The 22415-nt window shown below is 46.9% G+C and overlaps 1 protein-coding gene across 1 annotated transcript; it reads right to left on the bottom strand.

Moving 5' to 3' along the window:
- Positions 1–179: 179 nt before the first annotated feature.
- Positions 180–22323, bottom strand: LOC308480786 (protein brambleberry-like). The gene is made up of 13 exons (XM_081012637.1): positions 22258–22323; positions 15430–15689; positions 14121–14249; positions 12944–13129; positions 12008–12230; positions 9998–10114; positions 9707–9886; positions 8185–8391; positions 6893–7046; positions 6072–6136; positions 4757–4917; positions 2107–2204; positions 180–882 (listed from the first exon to the last, which is right to left on the bottom strand). Exons 2-13 carry the CDS (start codon positions 15673–15675, stop codon positions 729–731), a joined length of 1920 nt encoding a protein of 639 aa, XP_080868763.1. The 5' UTR covers positions 15676–15689; positions 22258–22323; the 3' UTR covers positions 180–728.
- Positions 22324–22415: the final 92 nt, after the last annotated feature.

Here is a 22415-nt window from a genome sequence, read left to right as displayed (position 1 = left end):
AACCCATAAGTACCGGAACAGGTTACTTCCGGGTTTCGGCACTCGCACATGCGCAGAAGCTCTAAATCGCGCATGCGCAGACACGACACTGCGGGTTGCGAACGTGCCTCCCACACGGATCACGTTCGCAACCCAAGTGTCCACTGTATTGGTACAGAAGGGAAGAAAAAGACAGAGGCTATCGGTCAAAACATTTATTAAACGTAAACCTGGCAACTTTCACATAAAATAAATCGGTGCAGAAACATGGATTGTCTGCGACAACTTTTCACTCAAAGTCCTTGCAGAAGCACCTGCGATCGAGGCAGTAGACAAAATTGTTCTTATGGGTTCAGCACGACCATCGTGGGAACTAAAGGCAGCTAGAGATGGACAATGCATGCAATTAGATCTGCCTTTGTGGAAAGAGTTGGTGGTGGCTATGGCCTTAAAATGCTTTGCCTTCCAGCCACGCTCCTTAAACCCAACACAGGCCGACGAGTCAGGACAGAAGGAGTTTGTGCTCTTAATCTGGAGGGCTTCAGACGCCAGTTTTCTCTTGGGCAAGTTGAGTCGGATCCAGAGGGACATCAGATTGTCGTTTGTTCAGCTTCAGAAGCGCAAACAAGTGTAATTTTAAAAAGAAGGCCCTCTCTCGTCAAAAATTGAGCACCAGGAAGGGTGGTACCCAAGCAGCGAACCCACAAACAGCATCTCTGCCGAGTCTCAGCATCCATCCGTTGTGAACCTTAAAAGCAGGCGCCTGATTGGCTGGTGTAGGAGGACTGACCAGAAGCATGGATGTGGCAGAAGACGTGGCCTGGGACAGCCTTCTTTCTGCACTGATGTCCGGTCCTGGTGACTCCTTGGCAGGGTGGGCGTGGAGTCAGGGAGCAGTTGGACCTGGAATGAATATATATCAGAGAGAAAGATGGGTGATAAAGAGGGCAGTTAGAGAAACTATCTGATATTAATGTGGTTTCCTGCAACTGAGATTCAGAGGTGCACAGCCTGGGAGTCATTTTGGACTCACAGTTGTCCATGGAGGCGCAGGTCAATTCTGTGTCCAGGGCATCTGTCTACCAGCTCCATCTGGTATGCAGGATGAGACCCTCCCTGCCCACAGACTGTCTCGCCAGAGTGATGCATGCTCTGGTTATCTCCCGCTTGGATTACTGCAATGCGCTCTACGTGGGGCTACCTTTGAAGGTGACCCGGAAACTGCAATTAATCCAGAATGCGGCAGCTAGACTGGTGACTGGGAGTGGCCGCCGAAACCACCTAACACCAGTCCTGAGAGATCTGCATTGGCTCCCAGTAAGTTTCCGAGCACAATTCAAAGTATTGGTGCTGACCTGTAAAGCCCTAAACAGCCTCGGTCCAGTATACCTGAAGGAGCGTCTCCACCCCCATTGTTCTGCCCAGACACTGAGATCCAGCGCCGAGGGCCTTCGGGCGGTTCCCTCACTGTGAGAAGCGAGGTTACAGGAAACCAGGCAGAGGGCCTTCTCGGTAGTGGCACCCGCCCTGTGGAACATCTTCCCACCAGATGTCAAAGAGAACAACAACTACCCCCAGACTTTTAGAAGACATCTGAAGGAAGCCCTGTTTAGGGAAGCTTTTAATGTTTGATGTATTACTGTATTTTAATATTTGGTTGGAAGCCGCCCAGAGTGGCTGGGGAAGCCCAGCCAGATGGGCAGGGCATAAATAATAAATTATTATTATGATTATTATGATTAGTGTTAGTATTATTTCTGCCTCTGACCGTGGAGGGAGGGCAGAGCCATAGAGGCTAGGAACTATCCATAGCCCTTTCCTCCTTCATGAATTTGTTGTATCTTTTAAAGCCATCTAGGTTGGTGGCCATCGCCGCCTACTGTGGCAGGGAGTTCCACAGTTTAACTGTGATCTGTGTGGTGAAGTGCTTCCCTTTATCCATCCTGAATCTTCCCAACATTCAGCTTTGTTGGACGTCCACACATTCTCGTGCTACGCTGCAGTGTGCGATACTCAGAGGTAGCCTGCCCCGGAGAGTGGAGGCTCCATTTAGACATTACGCCCGAAAGAGATCTCGTCAGTCGTATCGGTCCACTGAGAAAAGGGCAGTCAGGTTTTGTTACTTACACATCGCTGGCCATGGACTCGTTTGGGGAACTGGTCCTTGAGATGGGAAAGTTGAAGGCTGAGTCCAGGCGGTGGTGGGGGAATTTCTCCAAAGCGGCCTGTTGGGAAGAGAAAAGACTTTGGGAGGGTGGGTGCCTTATGGCCAAGGAAGAGAGCAAACTCATGCACGTGCAGATTTCTGGCACTGAAGCTCCTAACTTGTGCGTAACCCTTTTGTGGGCAGATTTATTTATTTATTTTTTAAATGGAAGATTTGCATTGGGGAATCATCTACTCTGAACCTGGCTTTGGCTGGGGAGGGCGGGATATAAATAAATTATTATTATTATTATTATTATTATTATTATTATTATTATTATTACTCATATGGCCAGGCGACCCAAATACCCCAAGGCTAGGGCCAAATTAATGAGAGTGTTTGGGGAGAGTGGGAAATTGCAAAGGAGAACATAGGAGGCTACATCAAGTCAGACGATACAGTGGTATCTCAGGTTAAGAACTTAATTCATTCCGGAGGTCTGTACTTAACCTGAAACTGTTCTTAACCTGAAGCACCACTTTAGCTAATGGGGCCTCACACTGCCTCCACACGATTTCTGTTCTCATCCTGAAGCAAAGTTCTTAACCCGAGGTACTATTTCTGCGTTAGTGGAGTCTGTAACCTGAAGCTTCTGTAACCTGAAGCGTATGTAACCCGAGGTACCACTGTATTACTAAGCCCGGCGATGTTTCTCTGACTGCATACAGCTCTCCAGAATCTCTGGCAGAAGAACCAGTTAAGAGTGTTGGGAGTAGGAGATGTGGGTTCAAATCCTCCACTCAGCCACGAAGCTCACTTGGGTGACCTTGGGGGCCAGTCACTCAACTCTCAGCCTAACCTACCTCACATGGTTGTTGGGGACATAAAATGGGGAGCAGGGGAACAATGCACAGCACACCTTGGAGGAAAAGTGAGATATTAATGCGCATGCACAGAGACAGACAGGAAATGGCTTTCCCCATCACTGAAGACGTGGTTTTTCTACCTCTCTCACAACAGGCCTTTTCTGTGGTGGCTCCCCATCTGTGGGATGCTCTCCCCAGAGAGGCTTGCCTGGCACCATCGTTACATGTCTTTAGGTGTCAGGAAAAAGTATTTCTCTTTACCCAGGCCTTTGGCTATTCAATGATCTATGGCCTGTTAAATGTGTGTGGGTGTTGTTCTGAATACTTTCTTATTATGCCCTGTATTGTGGTTTTTTATTATGATGCTGTGTAAAATAAGTTCTGTGGGACGCGGGTAGCGCTGTGGGTTAAACCTAGGACTTGCCAATCAGAAGGTCGGCGGTTCGAATCCCCGCGACGGGGTGAGCTCCCATTGCTTGGTCCCTGCTCCTGCCAACCTAGCAGTTCGAAAGCACGTCAAAGGGCAAGTAGATAAATAGGTACCGCTCCGGCGGGAAGGAAAACGGCATTTCCGTGCGCTGCTCTCGTTTGCCAGAAGCGGCTTAGTTATGCTGGCCACATGACCCAGAAGCTGTACGCCGGCTCCCTTGGCCAGTAAAGCGAGATGAGCGCCGCACCCCAGAGTCGGCCACGACTGGACCTAATGGTCAGGGGTCCCTTTACCTTTACCTAAAATAAGTTCTTAATGTTGTACACCTTCCTGGGATCTTTGGATAAAACATATAAATAGAATGAATGACGACGACAGCAACTGAAGTTTACTTAACGATGGAAGATTCACAACGGCCTCGGTCCAGTATACCTGAAGAAGCATCTCCACCCACATCATCCAGCCCAGACACTGAGGTCCAGCGCCGAGGGCCTTCTGGCGGTTCCCTCGCTGCGAGAAGTGAGGATACAGGGAACCAGGCAGAGGGCCTTCTCGGTGGTGGCGCCTGCCCTGTGGAATGCCCTCCCACCAGATGTCAAGGCAATAAACAACTATTTTACTTTTAAAAGACACCTGAAGGCGGCCCTGTTAGGGAAGCTTTTAATGTATTGTTTTTGATATTTGGTTGGAAGCCGCCCAGAGTGGCTGGGGAGACCCAGTCAGATGGGCGGGGTATAAATAATAAATTATTATTATTATATAACTGACAAAATGGAGTGCTTATTCTGCCCGGACACTGAGGTCCAGCGCCAAGGGCCTTCTGGCGGTTCCCTCGCTGCGAGAAGCCAAGTTACCGGGAACCAGGCAGAGGGCCTTCTCGGTAGTGGCACTCGTCCTGTGGAACACCCTCCCACCAGATGTCAAAGAGAAATATAACTACCAAACTTTTAGAAGACATCTGAAGGCAGCCCTGTTTAGGGAAGCTTTTAATGTTTAACAGACCACTGTATTTTAATTCTTTGTTGGAAGCCGCCCAGGGTGGCAGGGGAAACCCAGCCAGATGAGCAGAGTATAAATAAATTATTATTATTATTATTAATGTAGCACCAACTTGGACTGTGGAACTCGCTGCCACAAGAGATTGTGATTGTTTCCCTCGGCTGCTCGTGTCCCCAAAAACAATGGGACAGAGTAGGGTTTGAAGTGGAACTCCACAGAAGTTCAAGGGTTGGTGAGTTTTTTGAACCGGAAACATCTCCAAACACTACACACCCAAGGCGGACTTCTTCCCTCCCCACATTCAGCACAAGACTGCTAAGCAGTTTCCCCAAATACCTCATGCCTGCTGGAGCGGGTCAGACTCTGGCGCCGAAGGCTCATAGGGTGAGGGGAATAGCTTCGTTGAGGCTTCCAGCCCGTTGCAGGATGCGTTGTGCCTTCCTCCAGAAAGATGCTCTCGCCCTTCATTGGAGAGTCTCTCGCCAGGTGAGAGTCACCTGCGACACAAAGATTGGCAAATATTGGGCTAATGGTGGAGACATACCTTTGCCATTTACGACAGAATTCCAAGGACCAGTGTATTCTCTGTTCAGAAGAGGGGAGAACCAAACCCAGCTTCCCAGCAAAAGCTAGCAAACATAACACACAAAGTTTTAAGTGTCTATACGCTTATCGCATTTATAAATTTCAAATTTATCATTGTACGTTGTTTTAATTGTTTGCTTTCCTTCTGCGACTGTGCCCCCAAGTGTGTTTTATAAGCTGGTCTCCGACCGTAATAAATTATCTATCTATCTATCTAACATAGCTGAGTACTGCTTCAAAGGTTAAAGCGCGAAGCCTCTAGTCCTCATCGAGGTGGAAGGGAAAGCACCCGTTTTTGTGCTGCAAGTTGAAAGCTTCAGAATCCAGAATGGAAATGCATTTTATTAAGTTATTTCATAAGATTTATACACCGCTTGATTGTCAAACTCCTCAAAGCAGTTTGCAAAAAAATAAGATTATCGGTAAGAAAAATGAATGGCAATAGCACAAGACCTTCAGAAACAACAATAGAACAAAAACAGATTAAAACTCACATCAACTTTCTAAATACCTGGGTGGGCATGTCTAAAGGAAAATGCTTTTAGCAGGCACCAAAAAGATATCAATTAGCAGGGAGTTCCTAAGTTGCTAAGGGCTTTATATACAACTGGAAAACATGTTGCTCAATGTGACACATTGAAGAGATGGGGAAGAATTTAAATACCTGCTTAGCCAGAAAAAAAAACCCCTCAGAGGTTGGGGCTAGAGAAGTCATTATATAGAATTCATGTCACAGGATAAAATAAAATAATTATTATTATTATTATTATTATTATTATTATTATTATTATTTTATTATACCCCAGCCACTCTGGGGGGCTCCCAACAGAATATTAAAAGCACATTCAGATGACAACAGGATATATTCTGCAACACCTACAGTCTTTGCTGTAAGCAAAAAAAAAGAAAGATTTGCTACAAACCAGATTCTCTTCTCTAACATGTTTCCTGATCAACACAGTTGGCAGAAGAGCTGCTTTCTGGACAGTGAATGCAAGTCATCACCCCCAACGTCAAGCCTTTGTTCTTGGCTCCCTAAAGCCATGCACACCTGAGGACGGCTCACCTGTCGCGTAGCTCAAGTCTCCCAGCTTCTCCAGTTCCCTTTTCAGGAGACAAACCTCACCTTCGCTGCGGAGAGGAGAGGAGAGGCCAATCAATCATTTTCTCGCTGCTTTATCTTGAGTCTGGCCATTGGTGCATCTAGCTCAGTAGTATCTCTCCACAGTTTCAGGCGGGGTACTGCTCAGCCCTGTGGGACGTGGGTGGCACTGTGGGTTAAACCACAGAGCCTAGGGCTTGCTGATCAGAAGGTCCGCGGTTCGAATCCCCGCGACGGGGTGAGCTCCCGTTGCTCGGTCCCTGCTCCTGCCAACCTAGCAGTTCGAAAGCACGTCAGAGTGCAAGTAGATAAATAGGTACCACTCCAGCGGGAAGGTAAACGGCGTTTCCGTGCGCTGCTCTGGTTCGCCAGAAGCAGCTTAGTCCTGCTGGCCACATGACCCGGAAGCTGTACGCCGGCTCCCTCGGCCATTAAAGCGAGATGAGTGCCGCGACCCCAGAGTCGGTCACGACTGGACCTAATGGTCAGGGGTCCCTTTGCATTTACTGCCCAGCCCTACTCGGAGACAATGGAGACTGAGCCTTCTAAAGGCCTTCAGCTGTTCCATCATTGAGCCCCAGCCCTCTTCTGCCCGGAGAATCTGCGTATTCCAGAGTTTCATAGAATCTTAGGGCTGGGAGGGACCCCTTGGGGTCATCCATCCCAACCCCCTGCAATGCAAGAATCTCAGCTCAAGCACCCATGGCAGGCGGCCACCCAAGCTCTGCTTAATCCAACCTTTCAATATGCAGCAGGATCGCCTGTTCCTGGCCACGCCTTCCTACCTGTCAGGCGTGGAGGTGAGCCGGCAGCGGCTGGAGCCTTCCACCTGTGCTTCCTGGGTGCCCACTTCTGCCCCCTGCCTCAGACGCAGCAAGGTGGGCTTCCATCTCCTTCCTTTCATGGCACAGAGGCAGAGGGTGCCTAGGAGCCCATTGCCTAAAGGGCAGAGAAAGCGCACATCAATATCACTTGCCATACTTCAAGGTTTCCAGTTCATCTACTCTGTGGGCTCAGCGCCAGATAAAAAGAAGATGAACTACCATATTTTTTGCTCTATAAGACTCACTTTTCCCCTCCTAAAAAGTAAGGGGAAATGTGTGTGCATCTTATGGAGTGAATGCAGGCTGTGCAGCTATCCCAGAAGCCAGAACAGCAAGAGGGATTGCTGCTTTCACTGCACAGCGATCCCTCTTGCTCTTCTGGCTTCTGAGATTCAGGATTTTTTTTTTCTTGTTTTCCTCCTCCAAAAACTAGGTGCGTCTTGTGGTCTGGTGCGTCTTATAGAGTGAAAAATACACTTCACTTGGTGTGCTGGTAAAACTGAAAATCGGCTGGTTTTCTCTTAAGAGGTGGAATATATCAATCTTCTTGTATTGTGATTTGTTTTCACCAATTATAGATGAGTAATTCTTTGTTGTAATTGATAAGTGTCAACTGTCTAATTATTACTTGCTGGTGTTTAATTTTAGTGTTTACTATTGGATTCTAATTCATTATTGCATCTTGCTTTATTTGGTATAAGTTGTTTAAAGTTATTGTGACTTTTTATATAGGATCTGATTGTTACTATTAATGTTTGATGTTTATTATTATTATTATTATTATTATTATTATTATTGTGTGTGTTGGAAGCCACAATAGAGGGGCTGGGGCAACCCAGCCAAATGGGCGGGGTATAATTAAAATAATAGTATAGTAGTAATAGTAGTAGTAGTAGTAGTAGTAGTATGTGTTGGACCTGGAACTCCTGGAATCCCCTGACCACTGACTAGACTGTTTCTGTTTCCCCCCCTCTAGTTTTCCCTCCCAGTAAATTTTTTGTCGTTCTGCAAATCTTTTTTATTTCATAAAATTTATGCACACCTTAATTGTGAAGAATCACCTCCAAGCTGTTTAGAAAAAAAAGATAAAACAATAAAATCAACTGCTCTAAGGTTTTTTTTTTAATAATCAAGCAGTGTGCAAGTGAAATAATAACATTAATAAGAAGAACTGACAATAACGTAAGACTTAAAAAAAAAAAAGACAACATGCTAAACACCAACATGCTGGGTTGCATAGACTTCATGCTTGCCTGCGACAGTCAAGATTAAGAGGCAGGTGAGCGACTTGAAGCCCAAGGAGACGGCCTGGTTCAGCTCAGACAGGGCGTTGGCCACGACGAGAACTAGCAGCGTGGCGCGTGGGAGCCCAGGAATCTGCAGGAAGGTCATGATGAGGGCTGCCAGGAGGAAATAGCTGCCGTGTAGGACACAGGTATAGATGGAGCTGAGGCTGAACCCTGCGAGAGAGAGGTGGGCACAAAATGCTCTAATTCCCGTATTTCGCTTATTTGCTAAGCTGTTGTGATTCTGCATTGTTTAAAGCTTTGCATTTTGCAATGGCGCTGTGGGTTAAACCATAGAGCCTAGGGCTTGCCGATCAGAACGTCGGCGGTTCGAATCCCCACGACGGGGTGAGCTCCCGTTGCTCGGTCCCAGCTCCTGCCAACCTAGCAGTTCGAAAGCATGTCAAAGTGCAAGTAGATAAATAGGTCAGCCACGACTGGACCTAATGGTCAGGGGTTCCTTTACCTTACTGATACAATAGTCTTTATTGTCATAGTCCCATACAGAACAACGAAATTGAAAAAATCTACATCAGACATTCAAAAACCAACAAGCCTGCTATCCCAGCTATCCCAGCCTGGTTAGCCCCCTAAAAACTCTGATACCCCATCATTAAATACAATATACTCCCATAGAGACTACCTTAAAGGTAAAGGGACCCCTGATCGTTAGGTCCAGTCGCTGCCGACTCTGGGGTTGCGGCGCTCATCTCGCTTTACTGGCCGAGGGAGCCGGCGTACAGCTTCCGGGTCATGTGGCCAGCATGACTAAGCCGCTTCTGGCAAACCAGAGCAGCGCACGGAAATGCCGTTTACCTTCTCGCCGGAGCGGTACCTATTTATCTACTTGCACTTTGATGTGCTTTCGAACTGCTAGGTTGGCAGGAGCAGGGACCAAGCAATGGGAGCTCACCCGGTCACGGGGAATCAAACTGCCGACCTTCTGATCAGCAAGTCCTAGGCTCTGTGGTTTAACCCACAGCGCCACCCGTATCCCTAGAGACTACCTTACACTGTGTTTAAAACTAAAATCGCATTTGGGTAGAAACTGTTTCTCAGGCGGCTAATCCTAGTCTTTATAACCCTGTACCTTCTTCCAGGAGGCAGAAGCTGAAAGAGGTCATTTCTGAGGTGCGCACTATCTTGCGCTATCTCTGCAGCTTTCTTATGACACCTGGAAGCATAGATTTGATCCAAGGTGGGAAGAGTGCACCCAATTATTCTCTCCGCAGTCTTTACAACCCTGGACAACATTTGAAGCTTTGACCTGCCTGTGGAGATCAGAGGCTGCCAGGGAAGTGATGAAACGGAAATCAAAATGAGAACCTGACCCCTTTTCTCCCGCAAGCCCCAAATCTTCTTTGGAGTTCTGCCGAGATCAGATTTGGGGCGGAGAAAAGAGAGGGGAGTTTCCTTGCACAGTCGGAAGGCATTGAATCGACTTTGCTCCATTCAGCCTCCTGCCTCTGCCCTCCCAAAATCGTCTTACCTGCCCAGCTGATGAACCTCCGAATGTGTTGCAGCTGCCCGTCCACACTCGCTTGCATCCGGTCCATGGCGTTCAGCAACACTCCCAGACTCTGGTTCATCTTCTGCAGCTTCTGCATCAGCTCCTCGTAATACAAGGCCGTCTGGTTCTGGTAGGCCGCGAACAAGCCCAGGTTGGTCTCTGGGATGGAGGGCGGAGGGGGAAGAGAAATGACCGAGTTCAGAGCGCAAGCGGAGAGGCAGTCTTGGCTCCGTGGCCAGAAGGGTTTGAACGCCACCTCCCACCACCAACCTGTCTTGGAGTAGACTTCTTGAGCTCGCCTTTGCACCTGGGACAGGTCCTCAAGGATGGCCCTGTGACCTTCTTGCAGCTCCAGGTCCTGCTGATCTAGGTGACGGCTGACGTTTTCTGCAAGGAGAGTGTTAGGTTGTGGGTGAACATATCAGACGACACAGCGATTCTTCAGACAGCTCTTGTTTATTCACAGGCCAGAACAGAACTGAACTGAAGGGTTCAGCCAACCTGCTTATATAGAGCTCAACTACAAAGCAACAGTAAAAACTTTCTGTAACTATCCAATCACTGAAAGTCACTTTCAATTCCTTATTTGCATATATGGACCTGAGTGAAAACTATCTACAGTATCCCCCTGCTGGCCCAGGGTGAGGACTTCAGTACATAACAGAGAGGAACACGGGCAGCCCTTGCTTTTTGGAATTTCTGCTGCGATACCCAACAAACCGCAGTTTATGTCGCAATATGACGAGCACCCCCTATCTGCTCTTCCCTGAAACCCTATCAGGGGTCTAGATGGCCCTTTGTGTCTCTTCCAACTCTGCAGAAATTGAAGACATCTCTGTTCTGCCAAGTCTTCCCAGGGTCTCTGCTGTGTGTACAGCTTTTAAAGTTACTTGCTCTTATTTTCTGTGTTTTCATCTTTTCTGTAGCCATTTTCATTGCATTTCTTACATTGCCTCAAGACATGTGCATTGAAGGAGATGAAATAATTTATTTTGTTGGACTACAACTCCCATCATCCCTGAGCTCTGGCCTTGCTAGCTAGGGGGTATGGGAGTTGTAGTTCAACAACATCTGGGGACCCACAAGTTGAGAACCTCTGAAAGCCAAACATGCCCCATTTATTTCAGTGATGGGTAAGTAAGGTCTGGAGATTGAGCCCCGCCCCCCAAAGCCAGAAAGGTCCTTTCTATAGGGTTAAAACATGAACTCCCAAGGCAGGATTTGGCACTCTAACCCTGCACCCCCAGAGACAATGGGAGCAAGCCTTGGAGGACACAAGGCTTTGCAGAGTTTTTTGGGGCCCACTGATATCGCAGTTAGTAATACTGCTCAGTCTGAAGTGACTGGAAGCCTAAGAACTGACTCCTTTTGGAAGAAATCGTTGTGCAGGCCCATAAAAAATATTATTCAAAATTTTACTTGCAGAACTCTTCAAAGTAAAACAGAAACATCAAATGATGCATCCAAAATATCCATGCAATGTCTTGCACTGTCCAGCACAGGCTCAGCATCTTAGAAAATATGAAACAGACTTAGAAGCAGAGGTCTGCCTCTGCCCACAGCCCTGCTTTCCAGCCTCCATTGGCCTTAGGCTGTTTATTCTCCCTTCAGGACAGAGTTGCCATACATCCGGAAATGTCCGGGATTTAAACTGCGAAAACAGCACACGGAGGGAATTTCAGAAAAATTGGCAGAAAAAGCTCAACAACTTTTGTGTCCGGATTTTTTACTCCTTGAAATATGGCAACCCTATTTCATTGACATCCTTCTGCAATTAATCCAGAATGCGGCAGCTAGACTGGTGAGTGGGAGCAGCTGCCGAGACCACATAACACCGGTCTTGAAAGACCTACATTGGCTCCCAGTACCTTTCTGAGCACAATTCAAAGTGTTGGTGCTGACCTTTAAAGCCCTAAACGGCCTCAGTCCAGTATACCTGAAGGAGCGTCTCCACCCCCATCGTTCTGCCCGGACACTGAGGTCCAGCACCGAGGGCCTTCTGGCGGTTCCCTCACTGTGAGAAGCTAAGTTACAGGGAACCAGGCAGAGGGCCTTCTCGGTGGTGGCACCCGCCCTGTGGAACTCCCTCCCACCAGATGTCAAAGAGAAGAACAACTACCAGACTTTTAGAAGACAACTGAAGGCGGCCCTGTTTAGGGAAGTTTTTAATGTCTGACGCTGTATTGTTTTTAATATTCTGTTGGAAGCCGCCCAGAATGGCTGGGGAAACCCAGCCAGATGGGCGGGGTATAAATAATAAATTATTCTTATTATCATTACCCATCCTCTTTGTGATGCCCTCAATCAGTTCTGCCACCTGCTGCTGCCCGCTGGCAATCAGAGCCTTCTCCCGAACCAGTTGGTCCAGGTTGTTGTGGATGGACTCCTCCATCTGCACCTGGCTGCCTTGCAACTTATCCTGCTGGGCCAGGATCGCCTCCTGGCTGGTGGCCACTTTCTGCAGCGATTCTGACGTCAGCTCCTTCAGCTCCTCCTGCCCGCTCTGCAGGGGAGGGAAGTCGGAGAATAAGGAGCGTCAGAAGAAGCGAGGAAGCTGAACGGAAGAATAGATAAAGCTGCCCAATGACAGAATCCATAAATTGCTCCACCTGTCTCAATATTGTCTGCACGGACCGGCAGCAGCTCTCCAGGGTTAAAACACTTAATTGTAAAAGCAGCATAAAATATAGTATAAAAACACGAATAACAATAAAATTCAAAAATCAATTTAGGGGAAATAAGCATTAGATAATCCCCAGGGCTAGCTGGCTGAATTGGTCCTACTTGGGCCAGCGAGGAGACCAGGGGAGAATTAGCTGTGGGGTCTCAGAGCGGGTGATCTTCATAAAAGGGGAGGGAAGAGAAGGGAAATAAAAGATCAGGCGGAATTCAAATTAAAGGCCAGGTGGAATAGCTCTGTCTTACAGGCCAATGGAAGGAGGTTAAATCCTGAAGGGCCCTGGTCTCATGGGACAGAGCATTGCACCAGGTCGGAGCCATCACTGAGAAGGCCCTGGCCCTGGTGGAGGATAGTCTGGCTTCCTTAGGGCCCGGGACCTCTAAACTATGATTATTCATGGGCCTTAAGGTCCTCTGCAGAGCAGACCAGGAGAGGCAGTCCCATAGATACAAGGGTCCTAAGCCACAGATAGTCCTCCAGCCCCCCAAGGAAGATCCTAATTTATATATATCTATCAAATCCAAAGCAGTACAAGCCTTAAGCATTTTCATCGCTTCCAGCTGGCTGACGGCAGTGGAGACCAAGGCGTTGACGGTGTGCTCCGCTCGGCGCTTGAACTGCATCTGACGGGTGGCGTAGCAGACAGCCCGGGCTCGGTTGCTCACGATGTGGTAGGCGTTCCAGGTGTCTGGATCCATCCCCGCCGTGCATTCTGCTAGAGTCTGTCGGGAGAACAGAAAGGGACCAGCAGATCGCGATTGAATGAATCACTGGGGGAACCCTACAGCTCATCCGAGACCCCAGAATTCATGCAACTCTGTTTAGATCGGTTAATTTTAATTTCATTTACGTAACGGGGCATCAGCCTCACCCTTGCTGTCTGAACCAGGTCATTAAAACAAGGAAATGCAGCCAGCATAGCTCTGGGAAAGGAGCTACGGCTGCTGCCCACGCCTCCAGCAGCTGTTTTTGTAGGCAAGTGCTGCTTCGTAATGAAATAAAAAAATTAAGGCTTATATATAAAATAAATGTTCATGGGTGTGCCAGGCAAACACGTACATAAATGTATGGGCCACATGTCCGAGGCAGCACAGGAGGGCAGCCCTGGAGCCATTTTGGCTCTCAAACTGACCAAATGTTTTCTCTGCAAGGTCAAAGGAAAATGGAAAAGCCTCCCCATTGTCTTTTCATTCACAAAACCTGTCTTAAGGGTCTGTGCATGAATAGGGTGAGCCTGTGACCTGGCTCAGGAACTAAGTATTTGTCACTACAAAAGACTGGACAGGCTCCCCAGGGTATCCAATCAAGTGACCATTAACAGGTAACCTGCCAGACAGGAGATAAACAATGCACTCAGATTTCTGTTGTAGACCGCCCTTTCTGTGATGGAGGTATGATGTGTCTGGGGGTGGTCTTGAACTCCAGGGCGGGCAATTTAAAATGTCTATATAAGGGCGGGCACACCTTTGTTCTGGGTCCTCCTCCTTTCCTGCGTGTGAAGGGATCACCCTGTTGCAACAGTTTAATAAAGATCAGGCTTACTAGCTGCTTTGCTTCTCAATATTCTCTGGTTGGCCTCTGTTATTTTCTCCGACCGATATAAAACCTGCAAAGGACTCTATAAGGGCTCTTGTGTCCCCCATAAGGGAATAAGGGCAGATTTCCATTTATTACAGTAAGCTTCTAGGTAGGTTCCCAAACCGGATTAGGTACCATGTCGGCAGTGCACAGGTAAGTCCCACGTCCTTCGACGCTGGCCTGGCAGTTGAACAGGGAGACACCCAGCTTGGCCAGCTCCTCTTCTGTCAGGTCCGTGCAAGACGACCGAAGCTGTGCAACCACCTAGCAATGAAGGTAAGAGAGAGAAGGGAAATAACCAGGCCGAAGGGGGGGGGGTTATCTCCTGTTTTGCTACAGTACATTAGTGCAAAAGGGAATATAAAGTTGGTGTTTGTAATCTGAGACAACCCAGCCACCCAGAGTGGCTGGGGAAACCCCGCCAGATGGGTTTGGTATAAGTAATAAATTATTATTATTATTATTATTATTATTATTATTATTATTCCACAATGGACATTTAGAGGCAATGCATTAATCTGATTTTATTCTAGGTCTGCACATGCTTCGTGAGCACTACTATAGAAAAAGGAAGCTTCTATAATTCTTTGGAATTGTACCTGGAGGAGCGTCTCGACCCACATGTCCAGCCCAGACACTGAGGTCCAGCTCCGAGGGCCTTCTGGCGGTTCCCTCACTGCGAGAAGTGAGGCTACAGGGAACCAGGCAGAGGGCCTTTTTGGTGGTGGCGTCCTCCTGGTGGAACGCTTTCCCATCAGATGTCAAGGAAATAAACAACTATCTAAGTTTTAGAAGACATCTGAAGGCAGCCCTGTTCAGGGAAGTTTTTAATGTTTGACCTTTTATTGTGTTTTTAATATCCTGTTGGACGCCGCCCAGAGTGGCTGGGGAAACCCAGCCAGATGGGCGGGGTATAATAATAATAATAATAATAATAATAATAATAATAATTACAGTCATACCTCGGGTTACAGACGCTTCAGGTTGCGTTTTTTCGGGTTGTGGACTACTGAAACCCAGAAGTACTGGAATGGGTTACTTCCGGGTTTTGGCGGTCGCGCATGCGCAGAAGCACCGAATTGCAACCTGCACATGCGCAGACGCGGATTGCGAATGCCACGGGTTGCGAATGTACATCCCGCACGGATCACGTTTGCAACCCGAGCGTCCACTGTATTATTATTGGGGCCTGGATGGCTCAGTTGTTTGGAGCGTGGTGCTGATAATGCAAAGGTCGCAGGTTCGATCCCCTGGAGCAGCTGCGTGTTCCTGCATTGCGGGGGTTGGACTAGATGATCCTCGGGGTCCCCTTCCGACTCTACAATTCTACGATCCGTTGTAGAATGCAGAGCAGAAAACTCGGGGGCAAACCTCCACTATGGCACGCAAATGGCCCGTACTGCAGGGAGAAGACCACCCTGATGTTTATAAACTGCAGGCGGACCTTATGGTGGCAGGAGTCCAGGGGCGAGAGATCCAGCCGCCGGGCCTCAGCTAAGAACCTCTCATCTGCCGTGGTCATCTCAAAAGGCACATGGGACAGGTGAGCTGGGTCCGGAGGGGGTGCTGGGGGCACAGGGGCTTTTTCTGGGGTTCCACTTCGAGTGAGCCAGCCGAAAAACCCAGAGGAGGATGAAACCAAGAGCAGGAGAAGCGAGAGGCAGAAGGCCCAGCGATCAAGAAGCAGCATCTTCAGAGGGTGTCCTGCAAGGGAGAGACAAGGACAGTGATATATGCATTGCAGAGGGTTGGACTAGATGACCCAAGGGTCCCTTCCAGATCTGCCGTTCTATGATTTTTTTAAAAAAAATTTTTATTAATTTTTACATGAAATTTCCAAAAAAAATTTTACAATGTATTTTCTCATCTTATTCAATGTTTTGGACTTCCATCAACCACATCTGAAGATTTTTCAAACTTTATTATTATTATTTCAATATTATTATTATTAATAATCAATCTGCATTTCATTAATTTCACTATTACTTTTAATAGTCCTTCACTAACAGTTCTCTTCATACTTTTCTCTGCAATATTTCACATAGTCCTCCTTACAAAACTTCTTGCAATCCTACTAGCGTAATCTGTTGATTACAATTGCTTTTCAGATGTAGCTCACATATTTACTCCAGTCCTCTGAGAATCTCTGGTCCCGCAGGTTTCGAATCCTTCCTGTCATCTTGTCTAATTCTGCATAGTCCATTAATTTTGTCTGCTGTTGTTCTTTCGTCGGTAATTCTTCTTTCCATTTCTGTGCCACTAGTACTCTTGCTGCCGTTATTGCATATAGAAACAGTTTATTATCCTGCAGTTCTATGATTCCACGTATGTTGTGGTTTGTTGCCATTTCCTGATGCTAAAGTTTTGCTAGGTCTGTATGTGGGTCACTGTAATCAGAGTTTTAGAGCCAGAAGGAACCCATCTAGTACAACACCCCTGAAATGGAGGAATCTTTTTGTTCAAACCCACACAACTCTGACATTAAGAGTCTCACGCTTTTACCGACGGAGCTGGGCGTGTTGAATTTTCCAGCTTTCAAATTACGAAACATGAGGGCTGCTAAGAAGTTGTAACCACAGAGCCTAGGGCTTGCTGATCAGAAGGTTGGCGGTTCAAATCCCTTTGCTCGGTCCCTGCTCCTGCCAACCTAGCAGTTCGAAAGCACGTCAAAGTGCAAGTAGATAAATAGGTACCGCTCCGGCGGGAAGGTAAACGGCGTTTCCGTGCGCTGCTCTGGTTCGCCAGAAGCGGCTTAGTCATGCTGGCCACATGACTCGGAAGCTGGACGCCGGCTCCCTCGGCCAATAAAGCAAGATGAGCGCCGCAACCCCAGAGTCGGCCACAACTGGACCTAATGGTCAGGGGTCCCTTTACCTTTACGAAGTTGTAACATGCCTGGGGAATTCAAAAGGTGTTTGGTTTTTTATTAAATCAATATAATTTAGTTTTGCTTGGCAAGTAAAATGTATGCAAAAAAACGCATAGAAATAAAAAATGATTGCCAAGTACTTGCAGTTATCTTGTATATTATTATTATTTAGCACTGCATGACATTTTCAAAAGGCAAAATCAAAATGCCTTTGTTTTCCGAAAGCAGTTTATGTGCTTCTTCATCCAGCCTAGACGTAGCAAGCTAAATGTCGCATCACAAAAATAGCGGATTTGAATTTCTCACACCCAAAAACAAATTTTAAGGCCCCCCCCCCGCTGAATAAATTTGCAAAAAGTAAGTTTCGCTCCCTAAAATGACACACCCTGTTAATGGTTTCGCGTTGCAATGTATTCTCTTTCCTTTTATGCTGTGCCTTCGGCTGTTAATTTTTTGTAAGTGGCTTAGAGAGTCTTTTGCAGCAAATTACTAATAAGTCAAAGAAACCATCTGGTCTGCAGCCAAGATGCCACCTAGCAAAATACGCAGACATTGGGTGGTGATGGTGGGGAACCAGACCATAAACTTCTACTGCTAACGGGAAAACTTTAGGGGGAAAGTGAAGAGGGAGACATTTTCTCCAGCTGGGTCCTTTGTCCAAAATTAAGGGGAAAGGGGAAAATTCACATTCCCTGTTGCTCAACGAGCCTTGGGAGAAAGGGGGGGGGGTGTCCCATAAAGGTAATTAATAGCACTTCAATAGCACTGCTGCCCTGTTGAAAGCTATTGTTTTCCAAAGATTATTCTATCTGGCTCCACAATAGACCAAGATAGCCAATTGTTTGGGGTATATTCCAGCAAAGGCAGCCCTTGGGAAAAAACCATAGAAGTAGCCCTTCAGGATGAGACTTTGAGGCTCATGGGATCCAGCATGTGATTTTCCCACAGTGGTCAATCACAGGCTCTCTCCATCCCCCAATATAGGGAAGGGTTCAGCATCGGATGGCACTGTAGTCTAAACCACAGAGCCTAGGACTTGCCAATCAGAAGGTCGGCGGTTCGAATCCCCGCAATGGGGTGAGCTCCCTGCTCCTGCCAACCTAGCAGTTCGAAAGCACCTCAAAGTGCAAATAGATAAATAGGTACCGCTCCGGCAGGAAGGTAAATGGTGTTTCTGTGCGCTGCTCTGGTTCGCCAGAAGCGGCTTAGTCATGCTGGCCACATGACCCGGAAGCTGTACACCGGCTCCCTTGGCCAATAAAGCGAGATGAGCGCCGCAACCCCAGAGTCGGCCACGACTGGACCTAATGGTCAGGGGTCCCTTTACCTTTACTATAGTTCAGCATAGACTGCAGTGGTGGCCAAACTTGGCCCTCCAGCTGTTTTGGGACTAAAACTCCCATCATCCCTAGCTAACAAGACCAGTGGTTAGGGATGATGGGAATTGTAGTCCCAAAACAGCTGGAGGGCCAAGTTTGGCCACCACAGAGCAACTGCCCTGCATTCAGGCAGTCCTTGGTTCACGCCCCAGCATCTCCCAGGAGAGGAGAGGTGGAAGAAACTCTTTTCAAACTTTGGACTCAGTGTAGACAATACAGAGTAAGAAACAAGACAAGACATTTTTCTCTGTAGAGCATGAAATCACTTTGCGACTTGAGTATATTTCACAGAGCATGAAAGCAATAGCTTCCCCCATTCCCTCCTGTTGCAGCATCTGGCATTCCAAGATAGACTGCCCAAGAACATGGAGGTTTCATTTTGCTAGCCAACATACCTTTCATTCATGTTGCTAGCCAACAATATGAGTTGGAAAAGCAGGGTACACCTAAACATTTTTTTTTAAGGGAAAAAAGCACTGCCCAACAGCATGAGCAAGCACGCCTGGAGCTTTCACTGCTTTCTTTCTTTAGGTAAGCAGTTAAAAACATTTTTATAGGAATAAGAACGAAAAGTTTCACCTTTGCTCCAGAAACAGAGACCAGGCTGCATGCTCTTCCTGCTAGGGGCACAGCCAGACATGTTATTACACGCAGTAAGGCATCCTGGAAGAACCATGAACCTTGGTAAGCTGGATGTGGTCAAAAATGAGATGGCAAGATGGGGAAGACATAGAGGCAGTGAGAGATTTTACTTTCTTGGGTTCCATGATCACTGCAGATGGTGACAGCAGCCACGAAATTAAAAGACGCCTGCTTCTTGGGAGGAAAGCAATGACAAGCCTAGACAGCATCTTAAAAAGCAGAGACATCACCTTGCCAACAAAGGTCCGTATAGTAAAAGCTATGGTTTTCCCAGTAATGATGTATGGAAGTGAGAGCTGGACCATAAAGAAGGCAGATCACTGAAGAATGGATGCTTTTGAATTCTGGTGCTGGAGGAGACTCTTGAGAGTCCCAAGGACTGCAAGAAGATCCAGCCTATCCATTCTTAAGGAAATCAGCCCTGAGTGCTCCCTGGAAGGACAGATCCTGAAGCTGAGGCTCCAAGACTTTGGCCACCTCATGAGATGAGAAGACTCCCTGGAAAATACCCTGATGTTGGGAAAGATGGAGGGCACAGGGAGAAGGGGACGACAGAGATGGTGGGACAGTGTTCTCAAAGCTACCAGCATGAGTTTGACCAAACTGCGGGAGGCAGTGGAAGACAGGAGGGCCTGGCGTGCTCTGGTCCATTGGGTCACGAAGAGTCGGACACGACTAAGCGACTAAACAACAAGGTATCCTGGAAATTTTCAGGTCAACACTATTTGAGCAGAAATAGGTGGGAAAGGACTCAGAAGGTCCTAGGTTTAATTCCTGGCATGTCCAAGGAGGACTGGAAATCCACACACACAAATACCCTGCCTGAAATCCCTGGGGAACTGCTGCCAACCAGTGTGGACGATACAGAGGTAGACTGACCAATAGTCCCATAAGGCAGTTTCCTATCCATCAACCCGGAAATTCTTTATAAAATGAAATTATGATTTTATTTTATTTTTAAAAGACCCTTACCAGGTAAACTGTAGAGGGTTTGGGGTGCCTACCACCTTCAAAAACCATGTCAAGATTCCTGCATTGCAGCACGTTGGACTAGACGACCCTAATGATGCCTTATGATTTTAAGGCTTGGCATCTGGATATTTCCAGGGAGCCAGTAGCAGCTCTAGAAGCAATGAGCTATTTATTCATGTATGCTACAACAGCGGCAAGAGTCTTGATAGCACAAGGATGGAACGAAGAAACCCCGACAAAGGAACAGTGGCGAGAGAAATTGATGAACTACGCAGAATTGGCTAAACTGACATACAAACTATGAGATAAGGACAACTGTGACTTCAAAGAAGAATGGGAACCTTTTACAAAGTACCGTATTTTTCGCCCTATAGGACGCACTTTTTCCCCTCCAAAAATGAAGGGGAAATGTGTGTGCGTCCTATGGGGCGAATGCAGGCTTTCGCTGAAGCCTGGAGAGCGAGAGGGGTCGGTGCACTGACCCCTCTCGCTCTCCAGGCTTCAGGAAGCTCTGCACAACCCTCGGGAGACCGGCTCCGAGGGTTGCGCAGAGCTGCCTGCAGTCCTGGACTCAGCACAGCTCTGCGCAGCCATCAGGAGCGGGGCGCGAAGCCCCGTCCGGCTCCCGATGGCCGCACAGAGGTGCCTGCAGTCCTGGGCTCAGTGCACTTCTCCCCATCGCCAGCCCCACAAGCTTGGGGGACAGCGGGGAGGCGGAGTGCACCTTCCCGCTGTTCCCCGACCTGGTTCTTCCAGCCCCGCACCTGGGAGGGAAATATATTTTTTTTCTTTATTTCCCCCTCCAAAAAACTAGGTGCGTCCTATGGGCCGGTGCGTCCTATGGGGCGCAAAATACGGTATTTAAAAAGACAACAAAATGAATTAGACTCCTTGGCAGGTTTTGAATAAACATACACAAATTTAGTGATTGGTAACATGGTAAATAGATAATATAAGGATGGAAATAATGTTATAATATGCAGAGAGCGACATGGGTTGAGAAATCAGAGAGGAACAGAGGGAAGTCTCAGCGGGGGGAGGGTGGGTTTGATGGGGTGGGGGAAAAGGGGGGAAATAATGAATATGATATGTTTTGATATATTATGTTGAAATTGTTAATTAAAAAATTAAGGAAAAAAATAAAATAGAAGCAATAAGCTAAAGCTGGACACCAAAACGCTAAAAATCCCATGTAATTTGGGAGACAGAAGAATGTTGACCACTCCCAGCAAGGTCTGTTACACGCCTCTAGGCAGCAGCAGTGTGGCATAGTGGTTAGCCTGTCAGACTAGGACCTGAGATACCAGGGTTCGAATCCCACTCAGCCATCCTGAAGCTCACTGGGTGTGTCTTTGGGCCTCGCAGGTATTATTAAAATGGAGAAGGGGGAGAAGGGGGAGAAGCATGAATGCCCCCTTGAAATCCTTGGAGGAAGGAGGAGGAATATGAATGCAATAAAAATAAAAATAAAATAAAATACCCCTGGGCTGCTCCAATCAAAAATTCTATACAGAATGTGAATGCATAGGGGAATACATGAAGAAATATGGTGTTAAAGCAGAACTCTTAATAGGCAATTGTTAAGCCTGTAAGGACAAAAGAAATAATTATAATCTAACGGTTTTCAAGTTATTCTATTTTGTTAAAGCAACTAGAAAAAAAATATGATGGGAAGATCTCACACAGGAAGCAGTGGGGAGGAGGGGAGGGTTAGGCTGAATTTGGGAAATAAAATAATATATGGGACAGCAAAGGATATAATAGATTCTTATAGGATAGTAATATATTGTAACCAGAATAGAAGTTCAAAAGGCGAAGTAAATGTATTTTTAGTATTTTCATTATGGTAATAATAATGTTTTAAAAAATTTTTTAAAAGTTTTTATTGTTAAAATAATTCAGCATTAATAGACACATATTGCAAACATACAAATATACATTTCATACAATCCTTAAAAATGTTCAAACATACCTACACTCAATCCCACAGATCATTCCTTTTCCCATCACCATCCACCACCCCTCACCCCACCCTTGTGTTAGACTTCCAATCTACTCAATTGCAATTTCTTTCCACTTCTATTACTTTCTTTCACACACCTTTAACCTAATTTCATGCTTCTTTTTCTATTACATTGTTATCCATCTTATTTAGTATTCCAGTATTTAAAACGGAACTTGTTTATTCTGATTTCTCAATATGGTTTTTCAAGTATCCTTTAAGCACCTTCCAGTCCCTTTTAGAAGGTGGAAGAATCTCAAAAGAGAAGATAGACAGGGACAATAATTATTATTTCTTATCGGTAGAAGGCAATGTGAATTTAGGCTTCTTCGTTTTGAGGTCTGTATAATTTTCTTAAGTCAATAAAAAACGAAACAAAACAAAACCCTCGATCAATCATCTCCCCACCTGCCTCGCCTGCTTCTCCGGATTCCCCCAAACGCGCATTTCGAAAGTTTCCCGGCAAAAGCGCTACCAAATCCATTCTTATGAATACTTCTGACGGTGACGTCAGAGCCGGCCCAGCCAACCCGCAGCCGCGCCGGCCCTCCCACGCCCCGCTTGGA

This window comes from Podarcis pityusensis (genome assembly GCF_964106645.2).
Source record: "Podarcis pityusensis genome assembly, chromosome: 7".
NCBI lineage: Eukaryota > Metazoa > Chordata > Lepidosauria > Squamata > Lacertidae > Podarcis > Podarcis pityusensis.
This window is presented reverse-complemented; position numbering and strand designations above follow the sequence as displayed.

Excerpts from the sequence above, each read along its gene's own strand:
- LOC308480786 (XM_081012637.1), bottom strand. The coding sequence starts at position 15,675 with ATGCTGCTTCTTGATCGCTGGGCCTTCTGCCTCTCGCTTCTCCTGCTC. Across the intron at positions 8,392-9,706 it reads GAGGTTCATCAGCTGGGCAG|GGTTCAGCCTCAGCTCCATC; the intron begins GTAAGACGATTT and ends TCTCTCTCGCAG. Across the intron at positions 2,205-4,756 it reads CCCGCTCCAGCAGGCATGAG|GCCGCTTTGGAGAAATTCCC; the intron begins GTATTTGGGGAA and ends TCTTCCCAACAG.